Source organism: Ovis canadensis, chromosome 4, assembly GCF_042477335.2.
Source record: "Ovis canadensis isolate MfBH-ARS-UI-01 breed Bighorn chromosome 4, ARS-UI_OviCan_v2, whole genome shotgun sequence".
Classification (NCBI taxonomy): Eukaryota; Metazoa; Chordata; class Mammalia; order Artiodactyla; family Bovidae; genus Ovis; species Ovis canadensis.
The window spans coordinates 26,457,202-26,484,466 of record NC_091248.1 but is presented as its reverse complement, the minus strand read 5'-3'; the positions used below and the strand labels follow the sequence as shown (position 1 = coordinate 26,484,466).

Sequence of the window (27,265 nt, the reverse complement as noted above, 5' to 3'; positions counted from 1 at the left end):
GCAATAACTGGACTTTCTAGTTAGACATCTGATCTGTTTCGGATGACAGTTTGCTTGGGATCTATGAATCTGCTGATTTACTACATGCATTTGACTTAACTTTTAGTGTGGCAGGAAAAATTTATTTCTCAGCAAAGTAAAATTTTCAGTTGTCAAATATTAATTAGACTTAATACTTGATCATTTCATCCATTTATTATAAAGAGTTTGCCATAAGTCTAAAAACTTGATCGACCTCATCTATTTACTTTAAATTCTAGTGTGGTAGGCAAATTGTTTTTCTAAGCAAAGTGGAATTTTCGCTTGTCTCTCGGATTTGAAAATTAGCAAGGGACAGCACCAGAGAAAACTGATGAGAAAGATAACGCATATCCAGTTTCTAGCACTGGTTTTAACTGATGAAAACCAGGCTTGAAATAACAATGTTAAAGCAGTGAAGAGACCTTGACATGTTAAAAAAATTCTCCGTCAGTTATTCAGATGGGTCGGGGTTTTAGGAAGTGCAGTATTTATGGATCACATTTTCTCTAAAATAACCAGGCACTTTGTTTTTAATTCTTTTTTACTAAGCGTCCATGCTTGCTCTGTCTGGTCCCTTTTCTTTTAACTTACTGTTGCGTCAGTTCTAAACACCCAAGGGTAGATTCTGTTGTTGATCTTATTACCCACTCTTGATGTAAAAAAGGACTCTATGTGAATAGATAACATGTGTTTACACGTCCGCTACAGATCACGTCCGCTACAGATCACGTCCGCTACAGATCCTTGGGCTGGAGCTCTGTGAAGTCCAGAGCTTCACGGAAATATTATTGTGATGCTTTTTGTTTCTTTCTGTCCTTTCCAGTTTCTCTAACAGAGACGTGACAGAAAGACCGGCAGACGTGGGCATGCAGGCAGGCAGACAGAGAGACATGGACAGATGGACATATGGGCACACACACATGCAAGACATCGAGGCTTTTTCTAAACTTTAGGATGCACTTTTTCAGTTTGCTGCCTCCCTGATTTCTAGAAATATTAAGCCACAAGCAGCACTGCAGAATTGAAAAACGAAAACTAGTGTTTCTAAAGATCAACAAGTCTTTTCAAGTGACTGGTTTTCCTGATTGGGGTTTTCAGGATGGTAGAATCAGATAGAGGCTCAATGCTCTTAAAGTTGTTTCACGTGGATGGCTTCTGAACAGCTTCCATGCACATTTCTGTCTAAGCAAAATTCCGGGGACTTCAGGTTTTCAAACAATGTAACTATAATAAAGACGGTATTGAATAAAAAATAGTCTCCGCAGTCTGACAGGAGAACAAACATTTGCATTGATGTGCCTTCCCTTCTAGTCTTTGTTCCATGTGCATATGTATTTTCACTTGACTCTTAATTTTCATGTGTGTAGATTTTTTACACTTTGCTTTGAAAGATAAGCGAATCTTACTTTCAGCTAAGCATTTGTCAAGGCTTTCCGGAGGCTCTCGTATGTAAGATGCTGTGTAGACAAGCAGGATTGCTCTGTGAGCCTGGGGCAATCCGTGTTGATTACTGGGTTTGGGTCTGGGAGTGGTCCTAGGTGAAGGATCACAAGCCTTTGCCCTTGGTCTTCTCTTTTTCAACATTTTTATGGATAACTTTGATGAAGTTCTAAGACGCTTGCATTAAAATCCATCGTTGACTTCAAAAAAGTCTGTTACAAACAGATAACAGAATTGAGTTAATATGGCTTAAGTAGGCTGCAGTGCTATTCAGAAATATATTTTGTAGCAGTAAATGCCTCATAATTCTTTGGCTTGTGTAAAGGAAGGAGATGACTTTATATGGTAGCAGTTTTTGAGAAGAAGGACACTGAATATGAACCAGTGGCATGGTGTGGCTGCAAAATTTAAAAAAAAAAAATCAAATTTAGGTTCCAGTAACAGTATAGTGTCCATATGTCACAGAAATTAATAGTAGCCTGCTCTAATTAACCACATCTGTAGTACTGTGTCCATTTCTGGCTGTCACGTTTAAAGAGAGACATTGACAAATCAGACAACTTCCAGAACAATCCGTGGGGACGGTGAGGGATCTGGCAATCTTGTCATAGGAGGTATCCTCAAAGGGTCTGGAAACGTTTAACTTAAAGACTAAAAGTAGACATGAACTCTCTTCTGTTTGCTTCAGAAAGCAGAAGCAGCTGTAGTGGGTGAAAGCGAGAGATGGGTTTCAACTTGAGACCTTTCTAACAGTGAAGCTCGAGAAGGGAATCAGCTTAGCACCTCTACTTGGTCTCTTATTTTCAAGTGTCAGAAATATTTATCTTTCTTGCAATAAATATTTAATTTGAGGCCATGATAACATTTTAGTGCAGGACAGCAAAGATACACTGATATCATGGTGTAAACATGTTATTTTTTCTGATCAACTGTCTAAAAGAGAGTAGTCCTGTGTGATGCAGGTTGACTTCTTACAACTTGAAAACAGCTGCAACTGGACATTTTAACGCATCCGTTCCTCCCTTCTCATTTCATTTCAAATGTGAAAATCTGAGAACTAAAGTGGCTTTCAGTTGCTTCCTGAAGTTGTTCCTTCCCTGGTGTTTCTCGCTGCGGGTGCCCGGGGGGCGCCCTGGGTTAAAGGGGAGCAGGCTGCTGCCAGCCGCTGATACAGGACAGCTGAGCCCTACGCTGCTAGAGCCTCTTACCCAGGGGAAACGTGAGGCCATCCTTCTTCCTTCTGCAGTCCCCTCTTCTATGTCCTTGTAATACATAACAGTTACAATTTTTAGCTTTTCACTCCAAAAGAAAACCTTTCAATCAAAAGTAGGCCGCTGACCTTGTGCTCTTTTAACTCCCTTTGAAGTGAGCCTGAGTCATCACTGCCCTAGGAGCACCGGCTTCGTGTCTCAAACATGTCTTGGGGCAGATTTTCTTTCCACCTGCCTATGGGTTGTTTATTTTGATTACTATCTCCAACTGTGGAAATGTGATTGCTCAAAGTTCCTTAGTGGAGTAGGCACACAGGACCTCCATTCTAAGAAGTGATAAGCCCAACACGTCTCACTCCATGGTGACGATTTTTATGCCTGTGAGTGACCCTTGAAAACTTAAGGGGATTCTGATGACAAATGTGAAGAAAGAAGACACCATTCTTCAGGCATCTTTTAAAATCAACGTTGTCACGCTTCTTTTACTCCTGTCCCTTCTCCCCACACCCAGAACTTTCTCCTCCACTCCGATTGTGAGGTCAGAGATATGGTCTTGAACCCTGAATATGTGAAGTGTATTTTTAATGGTAAACACATTCTCTTCTTGTTTTCTCTATCTTATATAAAAATGTAATGCACTTCTGTGGGATTGTAGTAATATACTGGGCAGCTTTCGATGGCCGATGGCCCGGCTCCCAGTTGTTGAAGATGCCACAGGCATTCCTGAGCTGAGCTCATGTTTCCGAGCGAGAGAAATGCTCAAAGCTTGAGTGCTTGCCTTGCCAACGCTCGTGCACCTGATCTGCAGGCGGCTACTTGCAATTCCTTGAATGCAGTACTTGCTCCTGCTGCTGGGTTTGGGAAGTAAATAATCCCCGGTGTTTAAATTTTAAAACTTCAGGAAGTTACCTTAGGAAATAAGCAGGTTGCTGCAAAACATGTACTGCTGGTATACTTGTTGATGTTATATTCTTGCCAAACTCAATGTTAGAAAAGTGCTGTTTTCTTCTTGGGTCGCTTTGGTAAAAATCTTATGTTTTATGTCTTCATCTGAGAATTCCTATGCAGTGTCTATGCAATAGTGTTTTAAATGTGTTTCATCACTTTAAAAGCACCCATCTTTAGCATGTCTCATTTTCTAGTTAATTGCCTTGGACTAATCAGGTTTTTTAGACTAGCTCTTTGGCATTCTGTACCAAGGATATTGCCCCGGCTTATGTTGTGACACAGAAGGCAGACATTTCTCTTTTCTGACAAATGAAACCTCTCATTTCAAAAATGTTTAGGAGTTAGGCAGCTCCAGTGTAAATTCTTTCCCATTCTTTAGCTTTCCACTCATTCACGTGGTCACCACTTTGATTCTTATGGAGATTTGGAGTTCACTGTCAATTTGAAAGAAGAGATCACAGTTAATTTTGCTATAGCAGTTAAAGTGAAATATTTTAGTTCTCTGGGATTTCTGCAGCAAATAGGCACAGAAGTAAAAGTTGATTTCTTTTTTTTTTACCTTGGAATGCAGAGGGAGAGAAAAATTAGCCCCAAGGTTTTTCATTTTTATTTTCTTCTTAGCAAATTGGTGTTCCTCACTGTGCAGTAAAATGACAGTGGCTTTTCTCTCCTCTGAAAGAGTTAATCGATGTAGTGCTTTAACATCTTTCATCTTCTGTAGTTACAGAGCTGATTCTAATCAAAGGCCAGTACTGCCGAAGGAGAAACAGAACAGGCTGCTACATGTGCTTATCAAGATTTGAGATATATGTTATTTTTGTCTAGCCATTGAAATTCTAGGAGTTTAGCTTACAAAGATACTCCTTTAGGTGATGAAAAATAAAAGTATAAGGATGTTTATATTGATAGTAGTCAATGAAAAATTAGAAAAAATAGTGGCTCCTCGTACTAGTACTCCTTTTATTCATTTATTTTTTGAGTGTTGACTGGTTTTGAGACTGTGTTAAATGCTGTGGAATACACGGTCCTAGATTAGGGAACTTTTATACTAGGGTGTTGACAAAGATTAATCAATCGCACCTATCAACTATGCTAAGTGTTACAAATACTAATAGAATTTCTAAGCAGGGGATTTGGCCAGTCAGGGACATTTAAGGAAGGCTTATCTGAGAAGGTACTCAGACCTGAAGGATGAGTAGATGGGAGTGAGGTGAAGAGGAGAGGTGTACTGGAGGTCAAAGGAAGAGCTCTGTAGAGGCTCTGTAGCAGGGTGCCCTAGCAAACAGGAGGTGCTCTAGAAAGGCCTGTGAGATTGGTGCCCGGGTAGGAGGGGAAGCACAGTATGAGGAGGCTGGATGTGAGGGTCAGGGAGCAAATTTTGCTGGACCTGTTAGACTACCTTAAAGAGTGTAATCTTCATCCTACAATCTAAAACCTACCTCTTTGGAGGGCTTTAAGCAGGACTTGATCAAATTTGTGTTTCAAAAAGAGCACTTTGCATTGTGATGAAAGGATTGGGGGGGTCAGGATAGAAGCAGTAGTTCCAAGTCTACATTAGTAATCCGGAGCAGAGAGGAATAGACATCTCCCTTGCTAGAGTGGAGGTGGGCAGATGAAGCATGTTGAGGGGTAGACAGCGACAGGAGTGGGCCAGGGGGTGAATTTTGGGCGGAGAGTTACCAGAGATGATTTCGCTAGGAAAAAAAAATCAAGGATGGTTTCTAGATTTCTGTTGTATTCATGAGAATGAATGGTGATGCCATTCTCAGGATAAGGAATGCCGGAAGAAGACCAGACTTTAAGGGAAAGATCAGGAGCTTGAGGTGATGATAAATAAATTACGATTGAGCTGCAAGCTACACAGTCTTAAAATGTGATGATATGTAAACGTGTCAAGATATATGCTAGGGAAAAAAAGTGTGATCACATCATGGAAAGAAAAGCATGGTATGTGTGTGTTTACATGTGTTTGTGTACAAACATACATTTATATATGCATAGAATATGGAATGATGTGAGGACTGTTGAGAGGGGATACCCTCAGCAGTGGCGTTGGAGGGACAGCAATAGATATGTAGGAAGGAGCTTTTGTATTTCATACCCTGTTGGTTATCTCTTTGGATGTATTACAGTGAAAGTGTGTGGCTTCTATAATAAAGAAAAATAATGACTGTTTCAAATGAACACTCTTTATTACTGTATTACTATGTCTTTTTATTTTGGACAGAATTTTTGCCTACAGTTTTACTTCCTGAGCCCAGTCGCTCTTACTGCTTTGCCTTTTAATCCTTTCCCACTAGATTGCACTGTTAGGCTAGATTTCAGTTTGTGTGGTGTTTTGTATTCTACCTTTCACTAATTTTAATAATTTCGAAACAGCCCATCATTTTGCAGATGGGGACATTAAATTGTTATGCGTATAACCATTGCATGTTTTATGTATCCCATTTTCAAGGCTCTCAGTGCTGCTCCTTCTTCATCTAGTATTTTTGAGATAGAATATAGGTAGTACTGTATCCCGTCAGTGAAAACCCAGTGTGTGTCTTGGTTGGGCTCTTTGAGCAACAGAGGAAAACCACAAAGAGAAGTGGATAACCCTCCCTCTCCACAGACCATTCTATCAGACCAGCGCTTTTTCTTTGGTTGGAGGTTTCAGTTTTTCTCCAGTTTTGATATGTGTGATGCAAAGTTGAATCTTGTGCCCATGCGGTTTTTGCCTTTGTTGCATTATTTTCTCAGAATAAATACCCAAGAGTTTATGACAGTCAGACAGTACAGATGTCAGTGTAACTTACTTCTCATTACACCTGGCTTTCCCCAGAAGGGTTAAACTGCAGCTCTCCACCAGTTTGCCTTAGCAGATACTGGGAATGAAGACTTGCTAACATGCCATCTTCTCAGCCCTGTGGAGTTTGGAATGATTGGAACCCCTGGGCGTTTGTCTCGGCTGGAGAGCAGCCTCCAGCGTTTATTCCACTCCACCATACAAATACCATTTTTTCATGTCTCCTGACTGTGAAGGAGAAAAAAAAAAAAGAATTCTGTATTCTGTAATGCCAACTGTAGTGACAATGGTTTTTTCATTTGAATGTCTGTTTTTTTAAAAAACAAAACACATGTAAAGAAATCTAAAGTTTCCTTCATATTAAGTGAAGTTTAAGTGTAATAATAACTCATTTTTTGAGAATGTCATCAGGCGCTAGGCATGCTTCTCAGGGTTTTACGTATATTCACGATGTCTCTATGAGGCGAGCACTGTTTTGTTCTCACCAGATGAGGAAACTGAGGTTCAGAGACCTTGAATAACTTGCCCAATGGACAGAAACTGGGATTTGGAACCCAGGTGCTCTGTCTCCAGAGATGCTGATTTTAAACACTAAACACCAGCCTTTCTGTGTTCTTAATTTTTATTTCACTCTGAAGCCTAACATCTTACCAAGTTTATGCTAAAATTATGAAATTCTAATAACTTTACATTAAATAATTATTTATGTTCTGCCCTGCCAGGCTCTGCTGTTTTAACAAAGTTTAGAGGCTGCTTCTTCTGGCATTCTCGGTTTAAATTCTTGGAGTTATACTTCTCTTAGGAATATTTTTCCTAGACTCCCTTGGAGGTTGGGGGGGACAGTTCTCAGCAAAGCCATTTTTCTCTCCGTAGGCTCCAGCTAACCTTTTAACTTTCTTCTTTTAATGAATTGTTTGTGTCTGTACCTAACATACAGGATTAATTTCCATGGGCATTTCCTCGTTGCTAGCTATTTCTAATCCAGCAGCCTGGGAAAACGTATTTTGTTCTAGAAATAAAAATAAGTTGAAGAGGACCTACTGGTAATAATAATACTATCTCAAATTACATAAAATATATAGTTCACAGACTGCATCCTCATTTAACCATTTGGGGATAGTATTGATGAGTAGATGATGGAGTCTTTGCACTCAGCCAAGAAAGGGGTTCAAAATCCATCTCAGCCTCTTACTAAACATATGATCTGGGATTAAGTCATATAATTCCCTAGGAGTTCTTATTCTTATTTTAAAATGGAACTAATAATACCTATTTTACATAGTTGATGATGTAGGGATTAAAATAGTTATATAGAAAACTTTTAGTACCTTGCACTTAGCACACAAAACTTGGTAGCCAGGGATAATGTCAGCTAACGTTCTTTAGAAAGAAAAATATAAAAACAAGATTTCAGTATAAGAGACAGTCTACAAAATATTAAGGATAGTTGCATGAAAAAGGGAAGGGAAAACATAGAAGGCAAAGGAGAGACATAATGACATGGGGGACGGTGAGAGAGGGGAAGAGATGAGGGGGGCATGAGCTGTGTATCCCGTCTGTGCCCCCTTTGAGTGAAATAGGAAAAGAGACAGATGAAACAGTGGGCAGAGAAAGACTTGGCAGATTGGTTCTAAGGTAAGTATGTTAATGAGATTACATTTCATTTGGCGTATCCTGCTATTTACTTGAACAGTGATGTTGGACTAAGTTATTATTTATTATTTCTATCCCTTGACATTTTGATTAGATCATCAGCAATCAGTCACTATTCACAACCCTTCAATGGCTTTTATTAAATAGCAAACCCCACCTCCCTAAGTCAGCAAATTATTCAGGTTTGGGAAAGAGTAATGTTTCTTCAGAGAGTGTTTGCCCCCGGCCAGATGAGCTGTACTCATGCTGCCACAAGACTCCAGATGAATCATGAAATCTTAAGACAAACTTTAAGTATTGAATGGTTTCTAGGGAATTCAAGGTTCTGCCAGCCACCATTGCGTTAATTCAGGCTTTGAGGATTTTTGAGAGGGAGCATTGAAGAACTGGTTAAATTGTATACCATGCTATGTTAGCTAATTGTGTGACTGTCTTAGTTTGGGCTTTGTAAACACAAGATTCATTTTATTCTTTGCTTTGTGTTTATGAATTAGAGTGAAACTCACATCCAGGTACAACTGTAGCTCATGAACCCAATGAGCACAGTGGAATTCCTTTCAGGATTTTTGAGGATGGGCCATTATCTTTGGAAAGAGTCCAAGAACCAGTCTATACAGGCTGGCATTTTTCTTTTTAAACACTGGATTTAACCTTGAAATGTAATGTAGAGAATAAATATTTTAAAAATTTGAGCCATATTTTCCCATCCTAACTAAAGAAATTTGTTCTTATAGAAAAAAATAGGGTGATCTTTTTCAATGAAAATCAAAGTTATTAAAATACTAGCTTTTTTCGACCAGTAAATATCCTCCATTTCTTAATGTACAGATTGTAATAATTTTCTTTTTTTAATTTAAATAATCTTTTAGTCAATAAAGAATGAATTTCAAAAAGTTTTTTTTATTAAGCATAAATGAACTAAAGGGGAAATTCAAGATCTAAGGAAGAAGACAATAGTCACCATTATAGAGATTATAATAATTTTCTACACAAGAAGTTAGTTGGGTTGATCCATGATCTTGAATGCATAATGAAAAATAGATATTTCAGTATTACTGAGATTTCTCCCTCAAGGTGTGGGACTTGAACCTTTAAGCAGACATGTTATCCATGGTGTTGTGTCTTGCCTTTATTGATACTGTCTGGTGAGCAGAGGTGTAAGAAGTTGTCTTTTTATTGAGATTTATTGGACTGTGGTCTTATGTGGTCAAAGTAGGACTTTAGGTGGATCAATGTAAACTTTTAAAAAATGAACATGCACAAAGCAATGCCAGCCTTAAAATAGAGCCTTATTTGTAAGATGTGTTTGAACTATTTTGTGCTGTGCTCAGTCGCTCAGTCATGTCTGACTCCTTGCAACCCCGTGGAGCATAGCCTGCCAGGCTCTCCAGTCCGTGGGATTCTCCAGGCAAGAATACTGAAGTGGGTTGCCATTTCCTCCTCCAAGGGAGCTTCCCTACCCAGAGGTTGAACCGGTGAGTCCTGCATCTCCAGAATTGGCTGGAGGGTTCTTTACCATTGAGCCACCTGGGAAGCCCTTTAAAATATTTCACCCTGCCTCTAATTTTTAACAATTGAAGCACCAATCAGATCTGAATTTTGAAATTTGTCTGTAAAAGTCAAGTAGACTGTACTTATACAGGACCTGGAAAGTATGAGTCATGGCATGTTGCTTCACCCAGCAAGGGTGTACAGTTCAGCTCAGTTCAGGTGCTCAGTCGTGTCCGACTCTCTGCGACCCCATGAATCACAGCACGCCAGGCCTCCCTGTCCATCACCAACTCCTGGAGTTCACTCAAACTCATGTCAATCGAGTGGGTGATGCCATCCAGCCATCTCATCCTCTGTCATCCCCTTCTCCTCCTGCCCCCAATCCCTCCCAGCATCAGAGTCTTTTCCGATGAGTCAACTCTTCGCATGAGGTGATCAAAATACCGGAGTTTCAGCTTTAGCATCATTCCTTCCAAAGAACACCCTAGGGTGTACAATGGCATTAAATCTTATGGGTTTAGTGAGGTTCTGAAAGCCAGAGTGTAAGACCAAAAAAATTCCGTAAACTTAAATTACCCTATTAAATCCTTTAAGCTACTATAAAGTACATATGTGTAGTTTTGTGTATATAACTGAACAATTACTCTTAGCAGAGCATGGTCTGAGAACCACTGGACTAGAATAAAGAAAGGAACACAAGGGGTACTGTGTGGACACCCACCCCATTCTTTTTTTATGGTAACTTCCCATTCAATGAAGAAGTCTGGAACTCTGACAGTGCCTGCTTGCTTGCAGGATTTACTCCATTCTGCTGTAGGATCAAGTGTCTGTAACCTTCAGACATGCTAACACATTCACTTGGTTTTGTAAGGACTGAACTAGGCAATCTACATGAAAGCACCTAACTCAGGACTAAGGGATGCAATAGATATAAATGTAGGTGGTGTTTGTCAGGTCCACATAGATACCCTGTTCTTTGAAGAGTTGTGGAGGAGAATTTGGCCACCTGCTTCCCGTCTGTCTAGGTTGAGATTTCTCACTGCCCGACGGTGACTTACGTGTTCTTGCAAATTGGCTACATCCATGGGCCAGCTGGAGTTAAGACAGAGTGAAGGTTTCAGTAATAAGGCTACCCCTACATCTGGCAACTTTGACACACCTTGGTCGAATATCTTATATACTCTTGGGTTCTGTAAGGCTTCTTTTGGTCTTCTAGAGTTCGTATTTGTGTGTGAGAGTCACCTGATGAAATTGTGTAACCCGCCTCAGCTGGGCTCTCCATGCTGGAATCATGAATATGTGTTTTAAAATTTTTTGTTATGCATTTGATAGGGTGTGTGAGAATATGTATTTTTAGAGAGCTGCCCAGATGATTCTTATGTAACCAGCAGGTTGGCCTTTGGAACCCAGCAATTAGGAAAAATTGGGGGGTTGGGTATTTTGCCACAAGAGACCATGAACACTTCTGACCCTATTTCTTGTTAAATTACTTGGGAAATGACTACGGTATTCTTCATCTAGATTTAAAAGGACATAACTTCAGTTCTTAGGTGAAAAAACCATTTATTAGGCGAATCAGCCGTGAGATTGATCTTTTAGAAGATAGAAAATTAGCGTCCTTACGTTTGCATGATTTAAACATTCAATACCAACCAAGTCATTTATTCACTTGGATGCTAAGGCCTTTGCTTTCCACTCCCGAGTATCACTGAGATGATCACCTGGGGTTTTGTTCAGTTGTGTATTTTTAATAACTTGGGTTTTGAATTGTATTCTCTTTTCATTTTGGAAGGGGACTCGGTATGTCTTGTAATTTAAAGTTCAGAATTTTACTCAAAATTCAGTTGAAAAGAAAAGAAACATTTCATCTCTGATTCAGTAGCACGAGGAGCCCTTTTACCATGAGGTGTTCTGTACACCCAGCAAATACCTCTGTCTTCACTTGTCCTTACTCTCTGGTTCATAAAGTATTTTCTTTGCTTATATGTGCTTGGTCCCACCTGTTCTAATTTTTTGGGGACGGGATCTCATCATTTATGCTCCTTTTCCTTACACCTAGCCTCTCTCTCCTCCCTGTGTCTCCTCCTCAGCGTGTAAACACAGTCTGTCTCCGCACACTGAAAGGACCGGCCTTTCTCTCCACCTTGCTGCTCCTCAGTCTGCCGTATCCTGTTATTTCTTCACTTCCCTCTTCAGGCCAGTATTCCTAAAAGATTCACTGCACCTGTTGTATCTGCATCTTGGCCTTCTGCTTCTGTTGCCTCACTTTATTGGAACTCCACTTTAAGGAGTCACCGCTAACTTCTCCCTTTTCATGTCTAGCAGAATTTTCTAAGCTCTCATCCTTTTTGACCTTTTCATAGTAAGTGAGGATGTTGATCACATTCCTTTTTGGCGTCTCTTCCGTTAACATACATATTTCACTTCAGGCTCGGTTGACCGCTTTGTCTCTTATTTCTTTGCTGAATCGTCTTGTGTTTTTGCTACGTGAATGTATTTGTTAACATGTTCCTCCGCCTTTTTTGTCCCGTTCACTTTTTGTGGATCCCTTCTTGCTCTGTATTTCAGCTCCAGAAGCTAGGGCAGAGGTACGGGGTACACCCAGGGGGATTTGGGGACCGAGCTGAACCCAGAGGGAATGTATCTGAGATGCCTAGAGGAAAAAAAGAATGAGATGGTGACCCAATGTTGTATTTAGGGAAATGGTACCCAAATATCAAGTCTGGAAGATAAGGATGAAGGATGGGAGAGTAAGCAGTAAGGTTGGCAGTTTGGATAATTGGGAACAGGATAGGCCAGTAAGCCAAGAACGTTAATGTGTATCTTCTCCAGATCATTTTGTACCTGACAGTCTAACACATGTTACCTGAGGGCATGATCTCTTTAAGGAATTACACTGGGGCTTTGGCTTCAGCAATCATTTCTCTGGTGATGAACTTCAAATCTGTATCTGAAGCCTGCATTAGGTTCTCTTATGAACCAGAGCTCTGTTTCCATCTTCCTCTTAGCTGGTTTCACCTAGATATCCAATTGGTACCCCAAATTTGACATATCCCAAATTAAAGTTATCATCTCTCTCCAGAAATGAACTCCTTTTGGGGCTGCCCTGGTGGCTCAGATGGTAAAGAATCTGCCTCCAATGCAGGAGACCTGGGTTCTATCCCTGGATTGGGGAGATCCCCTGGAGAAGGGAATGGCAACCCACTCCAGTGTTCTTGCCTGGAGAATCCCATGGACAGAGGAGCCTGGCAGGGTACAGCCCATGGGGTCACAAAAGTGTCGGAAACGAAGAGACCTGCACTCACTCAGTCAATATAGTACTGTTCTGTCATTCTGGGTCAAACATTCAAAGCCATATTGAGTCTTTTTTTCACCCATGTCCAGCAATTTGGGAGACATCATCTCCCATGATGTCTCATAACTGGCCCCACCCTTACTCTTCCTTTCTTCAACCCCTAGTTTATGCTAATTGCTACTTTACATTCCAGAGATAGCCCCTATTTAGTGTCCCCTACTCCGATTCTCTGTTCATTGCTGCTGGTGTAATGTTTCCCAAACTCAACTATAGATTTAAAAGACACGTTAAAGTTATCGTGACGTTCCTCACCAGGGAAAATTGTTTTCCCTCCAGTAGCAGTTAACGGTTTCCACCACTATGTGTATATGTGTAACTGCTATACATATACAGTATACTATATATTTCTGTACATGCATATATATATATATTTATATTACATCTCTCTTGTGCGCTCGGCCAGTCATGTCCGACTCTTGGTGGCCTCATGAACTGTAGCCTGTCAGACTTCTCTGCCTATGGAATTTTCCAGGCAAGAATACTAGAGTGGGTTATCATTTCCTACTCCCCAGGGGTCATCCTGACGCAAGTACTGAAACTGCATCTCTCATGCCTCCTGCATTGCACGTGGATTCTCTACCACTGTACAACTTGGGAAGAGGTTATATAATATATATATACTTCTGTACATTACTATATATTTTAATAGATGTGTTTCTGTATATGACATATGTATTTCTATACATGAAGTGTCAGTCCCTATAGACTGTAAGCTCCTTGGAGGGCAGGAACTGCGTCTTGACCTTGTATCCCCACATATTCCCTGTATTGACATGCAACAAATATGTATTGAATGGAATTCAGTAGCTTGCTGGGCTGGAAGGAATCTGATCCCAGTTAATAAGTAATAGGTAATCTGTGATAGTCATTTTATTTTGAAATTAATTTCATTTTTTGTGCATTTGTTTCATTCTGAAAAGCTTTTTTATTAAGCTGTGCTGATGGCATAAATGGAACAGTTAAATGGAAGACCAAACAGGCCAACAGTTTTATTATCAGCAGAAAAATGACTGCTGGGAAGAAAGATGGTGAGTTTAGGTTGTAATCTGAAGCCCTTTCGGGGAGCTGGTAAATGTCCGCTTCCAGTAGTCCTTTTGCTTTTTAGACATGTGTGGATTTTTTTTTTTTTGATAAGTCAATCTGAAAAAAATTTATTTTCCTAATCCAAAACTTATGATTGTCTGTGTTCTTAATCCATTACTCTCCAGTTTTTTTTTCCTTTGCTGTAGTTCTGCCTTTTTTTAAACTAAAAATAATACCTTGTTTTAACCTATCCAGTCACTAGCTTGCCACTTATACAATTTATTGCAATGCAGCTATTGTAACAATTTATTTGTAACATTGAAAACCATTAAGAAATATGTTTAATATAAATCACTCAAAAAACAGTATTTGCATAACCTTAGAAAAACGGTCATAAAGTCATAAAATATTTTGGCTAATTATCAATGATTTTTTGAATGATTTTTATTGCAAAACGAAATTTGTATGTTTTGCTATTAAATAATTAGATGGCATTTGTTTTCTATTGAAAAGATGTCCTGACCCTGGAATGATTGATTGTCCTTCTAAATTTTTCTTCCCTATCTTTAATGTGTCCATTAGCAATATGTCAGGACCTTTGAAATAATGCATTTCATTAGGGAGAAAAAGACTTACTTAACAATGGAAAGATTAGTTGTTTTAAAAATATCATCATGAGCTTTCACTTAATATTTCTGGATTATTTGTCTTTACAATCCCTCTTAACCACATTCCTCCCATCCCCTCACCCCCCACCCCCAAATTTCTACTCTATGTGGTCAGGAACAGTAGCAGAACAGTAGGTTGGTTTCTATGACTTTGGGGAAATCAAACTATCTATTAAAAAACAGCAATTTAAAAATACTTTGAAAAAAACATAAAAATAAATAAAAATACTTTGAAAAGAACAGGATTTTTTTGTGATAAAATGAACTTACTGCCATATAAGACTTTCTTGGTATTTATAGGAGTGATTCCTGGCTTACTCATTTTCTTCTTACATTTCTGAGTTGGGGGTCACTAAGTTTTTTCCAGATAGCATCAAATTATTCCTCAGCTGAAGTCTTCTACTCCCAGATCGGTTTCACAGTAGGATCAAGGCTCCCAGGATCTCTTCTGCTCTTTTGTCTTTGAAACAAACCCATGAACACCTTTGTGTGTTTAAGGAATTTTCATCTCTAATATCTAAAAGAAAACAGAGTTTTGTGACAGTAACTTCTCATGGAGAGTTGGCAAAAATTTGTTTTAAAAAGCAGTAGATGCACTTGTTCTAGGATCTAAGCGATTTGTCCTATAGCCATTTCCCCACACCCCCCTTAGATATTCTCAAGGGATTTTCTCTATTTCCTTCAAGGGATTCATTTCTGAATACTTGATCTGCATGTGTGTTGGCTAAGTCGCTTCAGTCGTGTCTGACTCTTTGCAACCCAGTGGACTGCAGCCCGCCATGTTCCTCTGTCCTTGGGATTCTCCAGGCAAGAATACTAGAGTGGATTAGCATGCTGTCCTCCAGGGGATCTTCCTGACCCAGGGATCAAACCCGCATCTCTTACATATCCTGCATTGGCAGGCAGGTTCTTTACCACGAGCACCACCTTATCTGGTTGTTGCTTAATCAAGCTGAGGGTCTTCAGCTTCTTCCACACATCCACTCTTCCTGTTTTCTAATCTTTCTAGTTATAAGAGAACTTATAACTAGTATTCAGAACTTATAACTATACGATGCCCCAGATTTGGCATCATATTTCTATTCTGTCACCTCCCAAGGATTTGGGATCTGCCCTGATTCCTGCTGCTTCACATGAAATCACCAAAACCCTGCCTCTGGACTTCACACTATTTTGCACACCTGCAGCCTTCTTTTCCCGTTTCTTTGGTTTCTTCTTTTTAACTTGGATGTCTAGACTCTCTGTCCTCTTTTCAGCATGTCACTCCATTCCTGTTTGATTTTCTATGGATAACTCTCTCACTTGCTGTTAAGCTCAGTTGAATCCTCCACTATAGTCGTATTCTTAGTGAAATATACGATTCCAAGGCTTTTACCGTCACATTTTTTTTAGAATCTCCAAGAGATCCTTATCTCTTCCTACTTCAAGCTTCATGCTCCCACTGGCCCTCACAATGATTTTCTCCTTGGAACCTGAGCCAGAACTATAGTTCTCAAAATAGAAATGATCAATACATCTTGAATCTACCGATTCCGTTTTCCATGTTCTCTTATTTCCCCAGTTTCTCTTGAACTCACTCTTTAGCTTTTTCTCCCTTCCTGTTCTCCTCCTCTGATTTAAATCCTGTTATTATAGTTCTGCATTATTAAAATATCTATATGCAGCAAGCACTGGGTTTACTGTAGTGTGGGTTATAATAATGGACAGCCACCAAGTGTATTACCTTATGTTATCAAAATCAACAAAATGCGTAACTACCACCAGTTCAAGTTCTGGCTCTTCCTCTTTCTAGTCCTGTAGGCTTGAACCTGTCACTCAGTCTCTCTGGGTTCAATGTTGTTGACTGTAAAACTGGAGGACTGAGCTTGTTTTTATGGATGCTAACTCTGGTTGGTATTAACTAGCAGGAATTCTGGGTTGAGTAGAATGCTGAGGCCATATCCAAATAGGAAGTAGCACAATGATCTGTCCCTTACTAGAGAAAGGTGTTTGGCACATCCCGACAGGATGATATATAAAGCCCTTTTCAATTGCAGTGTTCTATGTGACCAAGTTTATTGATTACCAATTAAAAATGGTTTGCAATCACTTTCCAGCTGACATTTATGAAAAAAATAACAACAGAACAAACAAACACGTAATCTTTCGATGGAAAAATCAAGATATTTAACTCCATGTAGAAAAATGGTTTTAGTAAGTGGCTTTGGTTGGGGAGGAAAAATCTCAGGAAAAACCTTTCCATTTTTTGTAGAAAAAAGATCCAGGTAGTGGTTTCTTTTCTACCTCATGTAAAGAAAAGTGGTCCTATCTCTTAGAGGAATGACGTTTGAAAAGGCAATTTAATGCCTTCCCATTCATGAATTCTGTAGCCCAAGTGTGGACTATCTGGGACTGAAATAAAAACAATAGCTGACCACTGCTGAATGGATGATCTTCAGGACTTTGATGTTGAGTAAACTCAAGGGGTGAAGGGCAGACTGCCGAGAAAAGCTTTTGATTCTAAGCCGAGATTTATAAAGCTGGACTGATAAAACACACAGTAACTTTTAAAGAGGGGGAAAAAAAAAAAAGCAAAACAGGTTGTATACCAGCTGGATATTGATGCCTTTCAAAATATTTTTCTATAGACATTATCTGGTTTAATAATTAAATTTCAATTAAACTATAGAGATAACACATTGAAAAATAAGTTAGGGAGAAAACCATAGATCTATCAGGCTCTGAAAACCCTAAAATGAGTTCTCTTGATGCAGAGATAGCAAAATGGAATTCATCTCTTACAATCAATTCTGATTAATCGGTAGAAGCTTCTTGGAGTGCTGTGTATACAGGGCTCTGAGCCTCATAAAGAGCTTTTAGATATTAAAACTATAAAAGAAGGCTGCTGCTGCTGCTAAGTCACTTCATCATATCCGACTCTGTGCCACCCCATAGATGGCAGCCCACCAGGCTCCCCCGTCCCTGGGATTCCCCAGGCAAGAACTCTGGAGTGGGTAAAGAGAAGACTAGGGTTATTTTTTCTATCAGCACTTATAGTTCTCAATTATCAGCAAAGCTCATACAGTAAAATAGCTTTTCAGTGATTGTATTTTTTGTGTAACTTTCTTTTTAAATAATAATCCAATTCTTCACTTTAGCAGAGAAGTGTCTCTTCTATAAATAGGATTTTGAGGAATTGGGAAATTTAGTTGCTTAGGCAAAAGTTTATTTGAGAAGCTGTACCAGGTAAGTGGCTATTCAGTATTATCTTTGTATCTTAAACATATTTAAAAGTTGTCTTCATCATTTTTATCCAAAATTTTTTTCAAATAATATTTACTATTAAAGCAGTACCGTGAACATCTGAAAAACATTCAGTCTTATTTAACTAATTTGCACTCGGTTAAGGCACCCTTGTCATGCTTCCCAATGAGTAGCTTACAAGATAGGCAAATTAACAAAATTGAAATGCTCTTGTAAACAGGCTTCAATTTCTTATTAATAAATTACTTATTTTAGTGGGTTATAATCTTAGACTGATTTAGCTATTGCTAAGGGTAATAGATCACTTAATCAATAGTTCTCTTTGTTTAAATTGTGCAGTGTATTTCCCACCCAGCAAATATGTAAGAAATTATTTTATAGAGCACATTAAATCCATTCATTTTGATTTGACAGTTTGTTTATGTAACATATAGATTAAATAAAGGCTTTCTATGGTACACTTTTTTTTTTTCTGAATACATTTAATATGTAGAGTTTATGCTGCCATCTCCTCAAATCATGGCTGGCTCCCAATTATACTAAGATCATCTTTTCAGAATATACTGTGTCAACGAAGAATCGGGAACCACAAAAGGGTCTCTGGGTTGCTAAAAGAGACGTGGCAGATGCAGGCTTCTTTTTTTCAGCTCTAGCAGAGCCTTGTGAGTGCTACGACAGTACAAATTTGTTTCTACTTTAACACGCAATCCCACCTCATTTAGTAGTCTGGTTTCTAAACCTGCAGTGGATTAATAGCCGCAAATTAGAAGGCCCAGAGAAGCAGTTAGAGGAAACATTACTGACAGCAATGAGAAATGACAGCTGACAGCTTGTCTACAGATGAGAAAACAGAAAATCTATAAAATGCACCACCTCAAAACGCATTAGCAGACAGCTACCTGCTAAGCACTAGCGTGATCGGTAAATGGCAAGGCAACCAAACAGTCCGTAAGGGCGTCATTGTATAATAGAGCGGAGTGCAATAATTGACGTGCTAAATGATGATCTTATACCCATAATGAAAAAGGATTGACCGCCAAGTACTTTAGAAAACTCAGCTCTCTAAAATGTTTCCCTTCCTTGGGGTTCCTGGTAAACTGAGAATTTACCATATTCTCTTAAACCGCAAAAAAAAATTAGAAGATAATGTAAGTGAACCTTTGAAAGTGATTAATTTGTTGATAAGCATTCTATGAGAGAGAGATCAACATAATAGCTGCCTAATAAAGGTCACCTCGATGTGAATACTCACAATCCTTTATGGCTTCTTAAAGATTTCAGAGGAAAGGAGGCTTTAAGCTTTCAATCTAGCTGAGACTTGGTCCCACACTCAGCAGCCAGTTTATAGTCATCTCCTCCTCCTTGATGCAGACAAAGGGCTTGTAAATGTTCTCTGGACTTTTTTGTGGAGAGTGGACTTTAGATATGTCTGTGCACATGTATATGCCATTAAAAACTCATTTTGATAATTGTGAAGTGTCATGCTCTAGATTTGTTGGCAACGTATCACCTCACTCCTTTCAGATTTGATGTTTGGTTAACACATGCAGATTTGCGTTTGTTTTTAAGTAATTGTAAATAAGCACACAAATGTGCTCCCTCCTATTTTCATCTCAGTGTTGCTCCCATGGGGAGAAAATTTCAAATGGACTATTAATAAAGACAGACAGGATGCTGTTTAGCTAGCATGAGGCCCACTTTATTGCTACTGCCATCACTGTCTGTTATTTGGTTCTTGACTCTCTGTGTTCACATAATATACATTGTTGAAAATGGTCTGTAGTTTCTATGCCTTATGACGAAAGCATACAGAGAATATAGTTTTATGGAAAGATTTTGCCTGCATGTTAACAAGGGATTTTGAAGCTACATCAGGACGGTGAAATATTACCCCAACCACTTGCACCCACATATTCTTTTGCTCTTCTTAACTCAGATATGTAATTTTTCGTTTAAAAAATTCTGTTAACTTATGACTACCTGTTTTCAATTTTTAATCTTTGCACGTCTAGCTACCCTTGTGGTTTGAAGATGATCTTTTTGACCCCCTGTGAGTTGGACTTTTGGTTTAATTGTTTTGACCATTAATGGTGATGGATTTGCATGGTTTTAGCAACAGACTGGTTTCCTGTTTCATTTGTATCCAATGGCATGTGCTTGCAGAGGTGATGGATTTGCAGCCGGAGACGATTGCAGAGCCCTGCGGTACACAGACCCTGTGACCTCAGCTTGATTAGCACAGCGCAGTATGCTCGTGTATTTCGGAAACTGTTCAGCATATTTCAGAGACATGTCTTTCAGAGATTCTTCAAGTGTTTAAATTTGATTTTCAAAGCTTGCTTTGAGAGAAAACAGTATGCTCCAAACTTACTGTTTGTGAGGACTACCTAGACATCTGTGAGCGCAACATGTGTTCACTGTTAAGGAACAGCCTTTGTTGGTATTAGTGCAGACTTGCTCAGTATTGTTTGTATAGCTCATGTTTAGAATAGGAGCTCATCACTTTGAATTCTCTGTGTCATTTGTTGTTTTTGAAAGGAAGCTAGGTGTAAATACTGCCCCAATAGCCTCTATTGAATAGCTGTTTGTTTTGCAAGTAACAAATGGGAAAGGTAAGGTAAAGGGCACTTCTCTAAAATGTTGTGTGGGTGCCCATAATTTAAACTGATGCTACAGAAAGGAAGTATTATTTTCACAAACAAAACATAGTGGCTTAGTGATTTTCCATTTCTAGATGATGAATGTGTTGTACATCTGTATCATGTTTTTCTCAAAGTGAATGGCTTACTATACTTAGAGCAAAGCAGAGTCACCAAGGTAACTGACCAGCAAGTATGCAGTTCAGCAGATTGCAGAAAGGCAGTTGAGTACACATGAATAAAGAAATGTACATGTCATCTTAAAACCCAGGAGGGCCATGGTAGATTGTGGTTTGGCTCTGTAGATCATAGAAAAGAAATTCTTTTTGTGAAAGCAGAAAGTGAGATGTTCTATACTAGTCCTTGAAGTGAGATGATAAGCAGCGACAGGCTGCTTGCATGGTTCCCTTCCAGGCCCGGCCACAAGCCATATAGAAAAAAGCATCATTTCAATATTATTTACTATGGACAACCTTTCTTTTTTATTTAGAAGCTAGCATTTGCTACCTTATGGCAGCCGAGACTAAGGAAGACTGTTAGTACTTTATAATGTAAGTGAAGAATGGTAGCCCATAAACTGATGACACATATAGGAATTAATATAAGTTACAAAACTGAAATTGAAGTTAAGCATTATATGTATTTAGTACTCACACATAAGAACTGTTTCCCTGTACCTTTTGCTATGTGTATTAATCCAGTCAGTAGGCATTTATAAAATTATTCACATATGCCAGATACCTCCTAGGTGCCCAGAAAAACAACAAAGGTAAATAAAGTTCAGTGCTGGACTTCAACATGTTTTTAATCTCTAGAAAGAATGAACTGGATAAACTCTGAAGAGATTCTTTAAATTACGTAAAGCATTCCTGTGCTTTGGATGTAAGATTGTGATCTGGAATTTAAACACCCTTCTGTATAGCATGAAGTGACTTCTCAGCAGGAGTTTACAGCTCTCTGTAAGTTGGTTCTTCTTCCCAGTTTTCCTCTCCCTACCAGAATCTAGCATCAGTGGCTTAACGCCCTTTCTCAAAAGGGCCCCACAGTCTCCCACGATTGTATCTTGCATGTTTCACCACCAAAATTGTCCGTCTCTGAGTTTCAGAATCTTGCTGGTACTTAAAAAGCCATATTGAGTTCTACTTTTTCCGTAACCCTTCACCAGATCTTTCCAGCTTCCATTGCTCCTCACCATCCTTCCGGGTCTTGCCAGAGCAGTCTGTCTCTCTGTGAGTCATACCTAGTTAGGTGGGTGGTGTTGTCCCAAACTGGAAGGGGAACTCACAGAAGACAGGGATTGGGTTTCCTTCACCTTCACAGTCTCCATAGCACCTAGCACTCCAGGGACACTGGAGTCTTGATTGGTGAAAAATCTCCAGTTCTCATCCCCACTATATTTCTACGATTTATTTGTTCATTCATTTTTTTTTTTTTCTGGAATGAGACCATATTCACAGGTGAGTTAATTGCTCTTGGGTAAAGACTGGGTACTTAAAACCATGGGAATGCTTCCTAGTGCTGGTACGAAACAGGTCCGGAAGCAAGTCTCCCTACATACCTGGTTTACACCTACTTGCTGCTTCCCTCCTGTCGCTTTAGCTTCTGAAGTTGTGTTTTCCGTAGTAAAGCTATGGATACGTGAAGCTACCAGCCAAATGTTTTAGTTCAGTTCCTCATTTTTGGCAGCCATCCATGGAACTGCAGGGGCAAGTTTTCACAGATACAGCAGTGTTTTTTGTGAGTTCCTATTTTTATGCTGAAAAATTACTGTCAGTGATTTTACTATTCAGAGCTATTAGTTAGTTGTGAGCCTGGAGTGAGCAGCCTTGGGTTCTTAAGGTTAATTACTACATTTACAAATCCATCAGTGACTAAGAGAAAGAACTTGCCTGATAGAGTTTATCTGTTTAAAAATTGCAGCCACTAGCCAAACCAGAAGATAGAAAACCAAGAGATTGGAGAGGTGGCAAGGGTAATGGTATAACGTGTTGGTGAAGATGATGATATCAGAGGGAAAAAAATGATAAGCTGAAACTAATCAAACCAATTTGGTCACTTTAATGTGCTCACATCATGTGTCTTCAGGAACCAGTAAATAATAAAATCTGCCCCATTTCACTTAAAGAAGTGATTTGCCCTGAATTTTATTATGTAATTGTTATTGCTTATTTAGGAGATAGCATAATAGACTAGCTTATACGTATGAATTATTTAATGTCAAGATCAGGTAAAGTGGAATAAATCATTTCTAGGAGAGATATGAGAACTAACACTCAAAGAGTACCCAGTGCCTTTTTATAAGTATTTCTGAAAGTCACCTTATATTTATTAATGGTATTTATGCTTTGTCTGGCAAACAGTTAATACAGTGGAGATTCTTACCATTTAAAAGTTGCTCTTTATACTTTTCTTTGAAAAAAGGTAAAATGAAAAAGATACTGTAGCAGTTATATAGTTGATCACGTCTCATGATGTATTTCATTGGTAATAATCTCCATAAAAATTACCAAAGAGATGTTATGGTTGTCTTCATTATTTAATAACAGTTTAAAAAATTAATTGTGCCTAATTCTGCTTACACAGTGCTTGAAAAGTCTGTAAACACACCAAGTTGAGAGTTGTTCCATGTTTGTCCTAAAACAAACTTTAACTATCTTGCACGTTGCTTCAGTTTTCTCAGAAATGTCTATAGTGAAACCCGGTTTGACAGTGTAAGTGAATCTGCAGAAGCAGACCTCATTGTTTGTCTTTCTATCTCTTCTCTTCCCTTTTTATTTGCAGTGTACACTATTTTCTCCAAGGTGCACTCTGACCGGAATGTCTACCCCTCCGCAGGCGTCCTCTTTGTCCATGTTTTGGAAAGAGAGTATTTTAAGGGGGAATTTCCACCTTACCCCAAACCTGGTATGTTCTTGGTGGGAGAAAAAAAAAAGAGGTTGATTTATTAAATTTTTCTTTTTATTCAGTGTGCCTAATCCAGATAATGTGTAATCAGATATTTCTGACATGATTTGACATGGTCAGGATATATGATAAATTGATTGTTACAAGATATTTCCCATTGTAAGATCCAACATTTAATTACAGAAGAAAACAATTCATTTTTGAATTTTGAAGAAAGCACATTTCTGATTATCTAGTCTTGAGTTTTGTACCTCTGACAAATCATCTACCTGTATTCTCATAGAAATAATTATAGCTGTAAAATTATGGTTTTCCACATTAAGACTTAGAGTCTTACCTAGGACATTGACTTTTGGAAAAGTATACACATTATCATAGAAGAGAACGAAATATGATATTAAGAAAATTCTCAAAAAACTTTTACAATATGAAATAATTTTATATGACTTCATGATAATATAATGGAGATTAATTTTTCTTCAAAGTAATACCAGTTACAAAGCCTTATTTAATCATCTATTTGTTTAAATTATGTTTTGTTCGATTGTCATAAATACCATCTAGTTAATGAAGATATAGAAAGAATAGCAAGAGAAAATATATTCTTATTATGACTCTTACTTAAGTAATAGAAATGAATTTTCTGGAAAGTATGGCATAAATATTATTTTTGTAGATTATATGGTGAATAGCATACCTGAAAATACTTATATAGTTAAGCATGTTTTCGCTAGTATTCAAGAAAAAGAGGCAATCTTTTTATCAATTATCTATAAAATGTTTTCTCATGAGGCATTGTACTTTTGCAAAACTGTATAGCTAAACCTTTTAAGCAGCAGAAGAAAACATATAGTTTCATATAGTTAAGAGCATAGTTTCTGGGGTCAACCAAGATTAAATTCTTATTTCCCCACTTAATTTGACTATGAGGAGTTAACATGGAAAATTACATATTTCATCAGTAAAATTATGGCTATAATAGTACTACTTTTATTGGTATGTTTGGAATCAGATGAAATAATAGTGCCTGTAGAGGCCAGACACAGGAATGGGGCTTGGTACATGCTAATAAAATGATGCTGTTATTATTGTTTATTATTAATAAATGTCATATTATTGAAGCTCTTTTAGATTTGAATTTTTCAACTCATCCTCCAGTGTTTTGGAATTACAGTATTTTTGTTTTCATGATACTTTTATAATTTTGAGATATCCCTTAGGATTAGGTTGATAGTGTTCAGAGTTTAATGAAAGAGAGATTTCTCAAAAGAATGAGCATATCAACATGATTTTCCTGAAAGTTAGTTGTCTCATTGATAGAACTTCTCCACTGCTATGTGACTCCACGCCCCCCCAAAAAAAATTAAGAAAGGAAAAGATAGTTTGAAAAAAATTGCATGAATATGCTCTTTGTTGCATCAGATTTCTAGACAAACTAAACCACCAAAATGATTTTTTTCTTTATGTGAGGTCCTAATGTAAATTCTCAGATGGATTTCTTTTGGTTTTATTTAATTTGCAACAAATGTTAAGAAAAAACTTTTTAGTCAGACATATTTGTGTTGAAACTATCAAAGCAGCACGTGAAAATAACTTTTATATCTTACTTTTGTGTTTCTTACCTAGGTGAGATTAGTAATGATCCCATAACATTTAACACAAATTTAATGGGTTACCCAGACCGTCCTGGATGGCTTCGATATATCCAAAGGACACCATATAGTGATGGAGTCCTTTATGGGTCTCCAACAGCCGAAAATGTGGGGAAACCAACAGTCATTGAGGTAATTTACTTAGAGCAAAATTATATTCTTGTTTATTTGTAATTTGAGTCTCAAATGTAATTAAAATTATTTGGCAGTGGTTTTCAGTATTTTATGCATGGAAACACATGAGATAACATTTGGAAATATACCATTTCTTTCTGTTCATCTACAGTTTTCTGTTTCAGCTTTTATATAAAAAGGGCAGTCTAAATTAGTGAAAAAATTAAAAGATTTAAGATAAATAGATTCCTATGAATTCTATTTAAGAAGATGAATACACTTATTTCCTCCAAATTTTAATTTGAGATTTCATCTTCATTCAAATACAAGCATTTAAACAGATGTCTTTTGAGCCCCTACCATGTACTGAGTGTTATGATAGGTGTTGATGGTAGAAAAATGAATAGTAGCAGCCATCCCCTGCCATGTCTTACAGTTCTGAGGTTGAAGCACTGGAATGGAAACTCAGACTTAGCCAACACTGACAGAACTGTTATAGTAAGAAGGTGCTGTCTGATGCAGAGTTGTAAGAGGGGTAGATAGAAATTCACTAAGTAGAAGGAAGGCTATTTTAGGAAGAAGATACAGCACATCAAAATCTTGGAGGCATAAGCAAAACCACATGGTCTTAGAGAACTTTAGCGGGGGTTAGAGGACAGCATGCACTCCAGAGGACAAATGATGGGAACAGAGGTGTTGATGCTGATACGGGCAGATCGTGGAGGGCTCTGTAAGCCATGCAGATATGTTTGACCTTGACTTTGGGAGTTATGGTGGTGCTATAATTAATCAGATTTTTATCATTACCTGACATCATACCTGGAAGATATTAGAAATTAAGACAATAAGGACTTCCTTGGCAGTCCAGTGGTTAAATCCAGTAGTTAAGGCTCCACATTTTCTCTGCAGGGGACATGGGTTCGATCCTTGGTCAGGGAACCAAGATTCCACAGGCCACGTGGCATGGCCAAAAAAAAAAAAAAAAATTAAGACAATAAAAACAATGATGACATCAAACCTTTAGTGGGAAATAATTTTTTTAATGAATGGATATAAATGTGTTTCACTCTTTACTATATCTAACAAAATCAGAATTACTTTCACTCTTTACTATACCTAACAAAATCAGAATTACACTGGCAATTAATGGCAAGAGAGTTCTACTACAGTTTTAGGCCTCAGTGCCTCTAAGATCTTAAATTGGAGTTTTAAAAAAAATTATTATTTTTAATTGAAGGATAATTGCTTTAGAGTATTGTATTGGTTTCCTCTAGATATCAGCGTGAGTGAGCCATAGGTATACCTATGTTCCCTCCCTCTTGAACTTAACTCTCCAATTCTGTAAAGACTTACTGGTAGTGACCAGGGCACCAGCATCAAGACTGCTTGTGGAATTGCCTGGGGTTTGCACAGGTCATGGGAGGCATGTTTTCTACCACCAGAAATTTGTAGTAATTTTACAAATTCTCAGGAGGCTACATGCTTTGCGTTTTTCTCCAAAGTTTTAATCAGCCATGGACTGTGGATATGAACCTCCATGTTGACTCAGAGGACTCAGTGCTTTCACTGCTGTGACCTGGGGTTTAATCACTGGTCGAGGAACTAGGATCCTGCAAGCCACGTGGTGTGACCAAAATATAAAAAAACAGGAACATTTGCAAATGTCCAGCACCCAAAAGCATGCACAGTCATGTTCCTTGAGCAATGTTTGCCTAGGAAAACATTGGAAACCCACAAACCAACTGAGACCAGAAGTCCATCAACAAGAGAGTAGATAAATAATTCCTGGAATTATTATTTCACACAGTGAACACTTACAGCAAGAATGAAGTTTGACTTGCCTGGCAACATGAATAAATGCTTTAAACATAATGTTGGAAAAAACCCCAAACCTCTGAAGACTAGTTTATGATTTTTGTAGAGTTCAAAAGCCATCAAAGTGAACAATGTATTTTAAACATACATGCATGTATGATAAAACTATATTTAAAACGAAGGGGATGATAAACACAAAATCCAAAATGGTTTCTCTGGTAGGAGAGAGGCAAGAAGCTAGGACAGAAGAGAAACACATGTGTTGGGCCATGATTCACAGGGGTGCATTATACCTTACTACCA

At 38.3% G+C, this 27,265-nt stretch overlaps 1 protein-coding gene across 3 annotated transcripts in view; it reads left to right on the top strand.

Moving 5' to 3' along the window:
- The window catches only part of SGCE (sarcoglycan epsilon), a 67,923-nt gene that overhangs the window by 3,233 nt on the left and 37,425 nt on the right, over window positions 1-27,265 (top strand). For all 3 annotated transcript variants that reach the window (XM_069587432.1, XM_069587431.1, XM_070292379.1), the window contains exons 2-3: window positions 23,259-23,381; window positions 25,008-25,165. In XM_069587432.1, coding sequence (XP_069443533.1) covers window positions 23,259-23,381; window positions 25,008-25,165 — 281 coding nt within the window. The remainder of the gene's footprint in view (window positions 1-23,258; window positions 23,382-25,007; window positions 25,166-27,265) is intronic.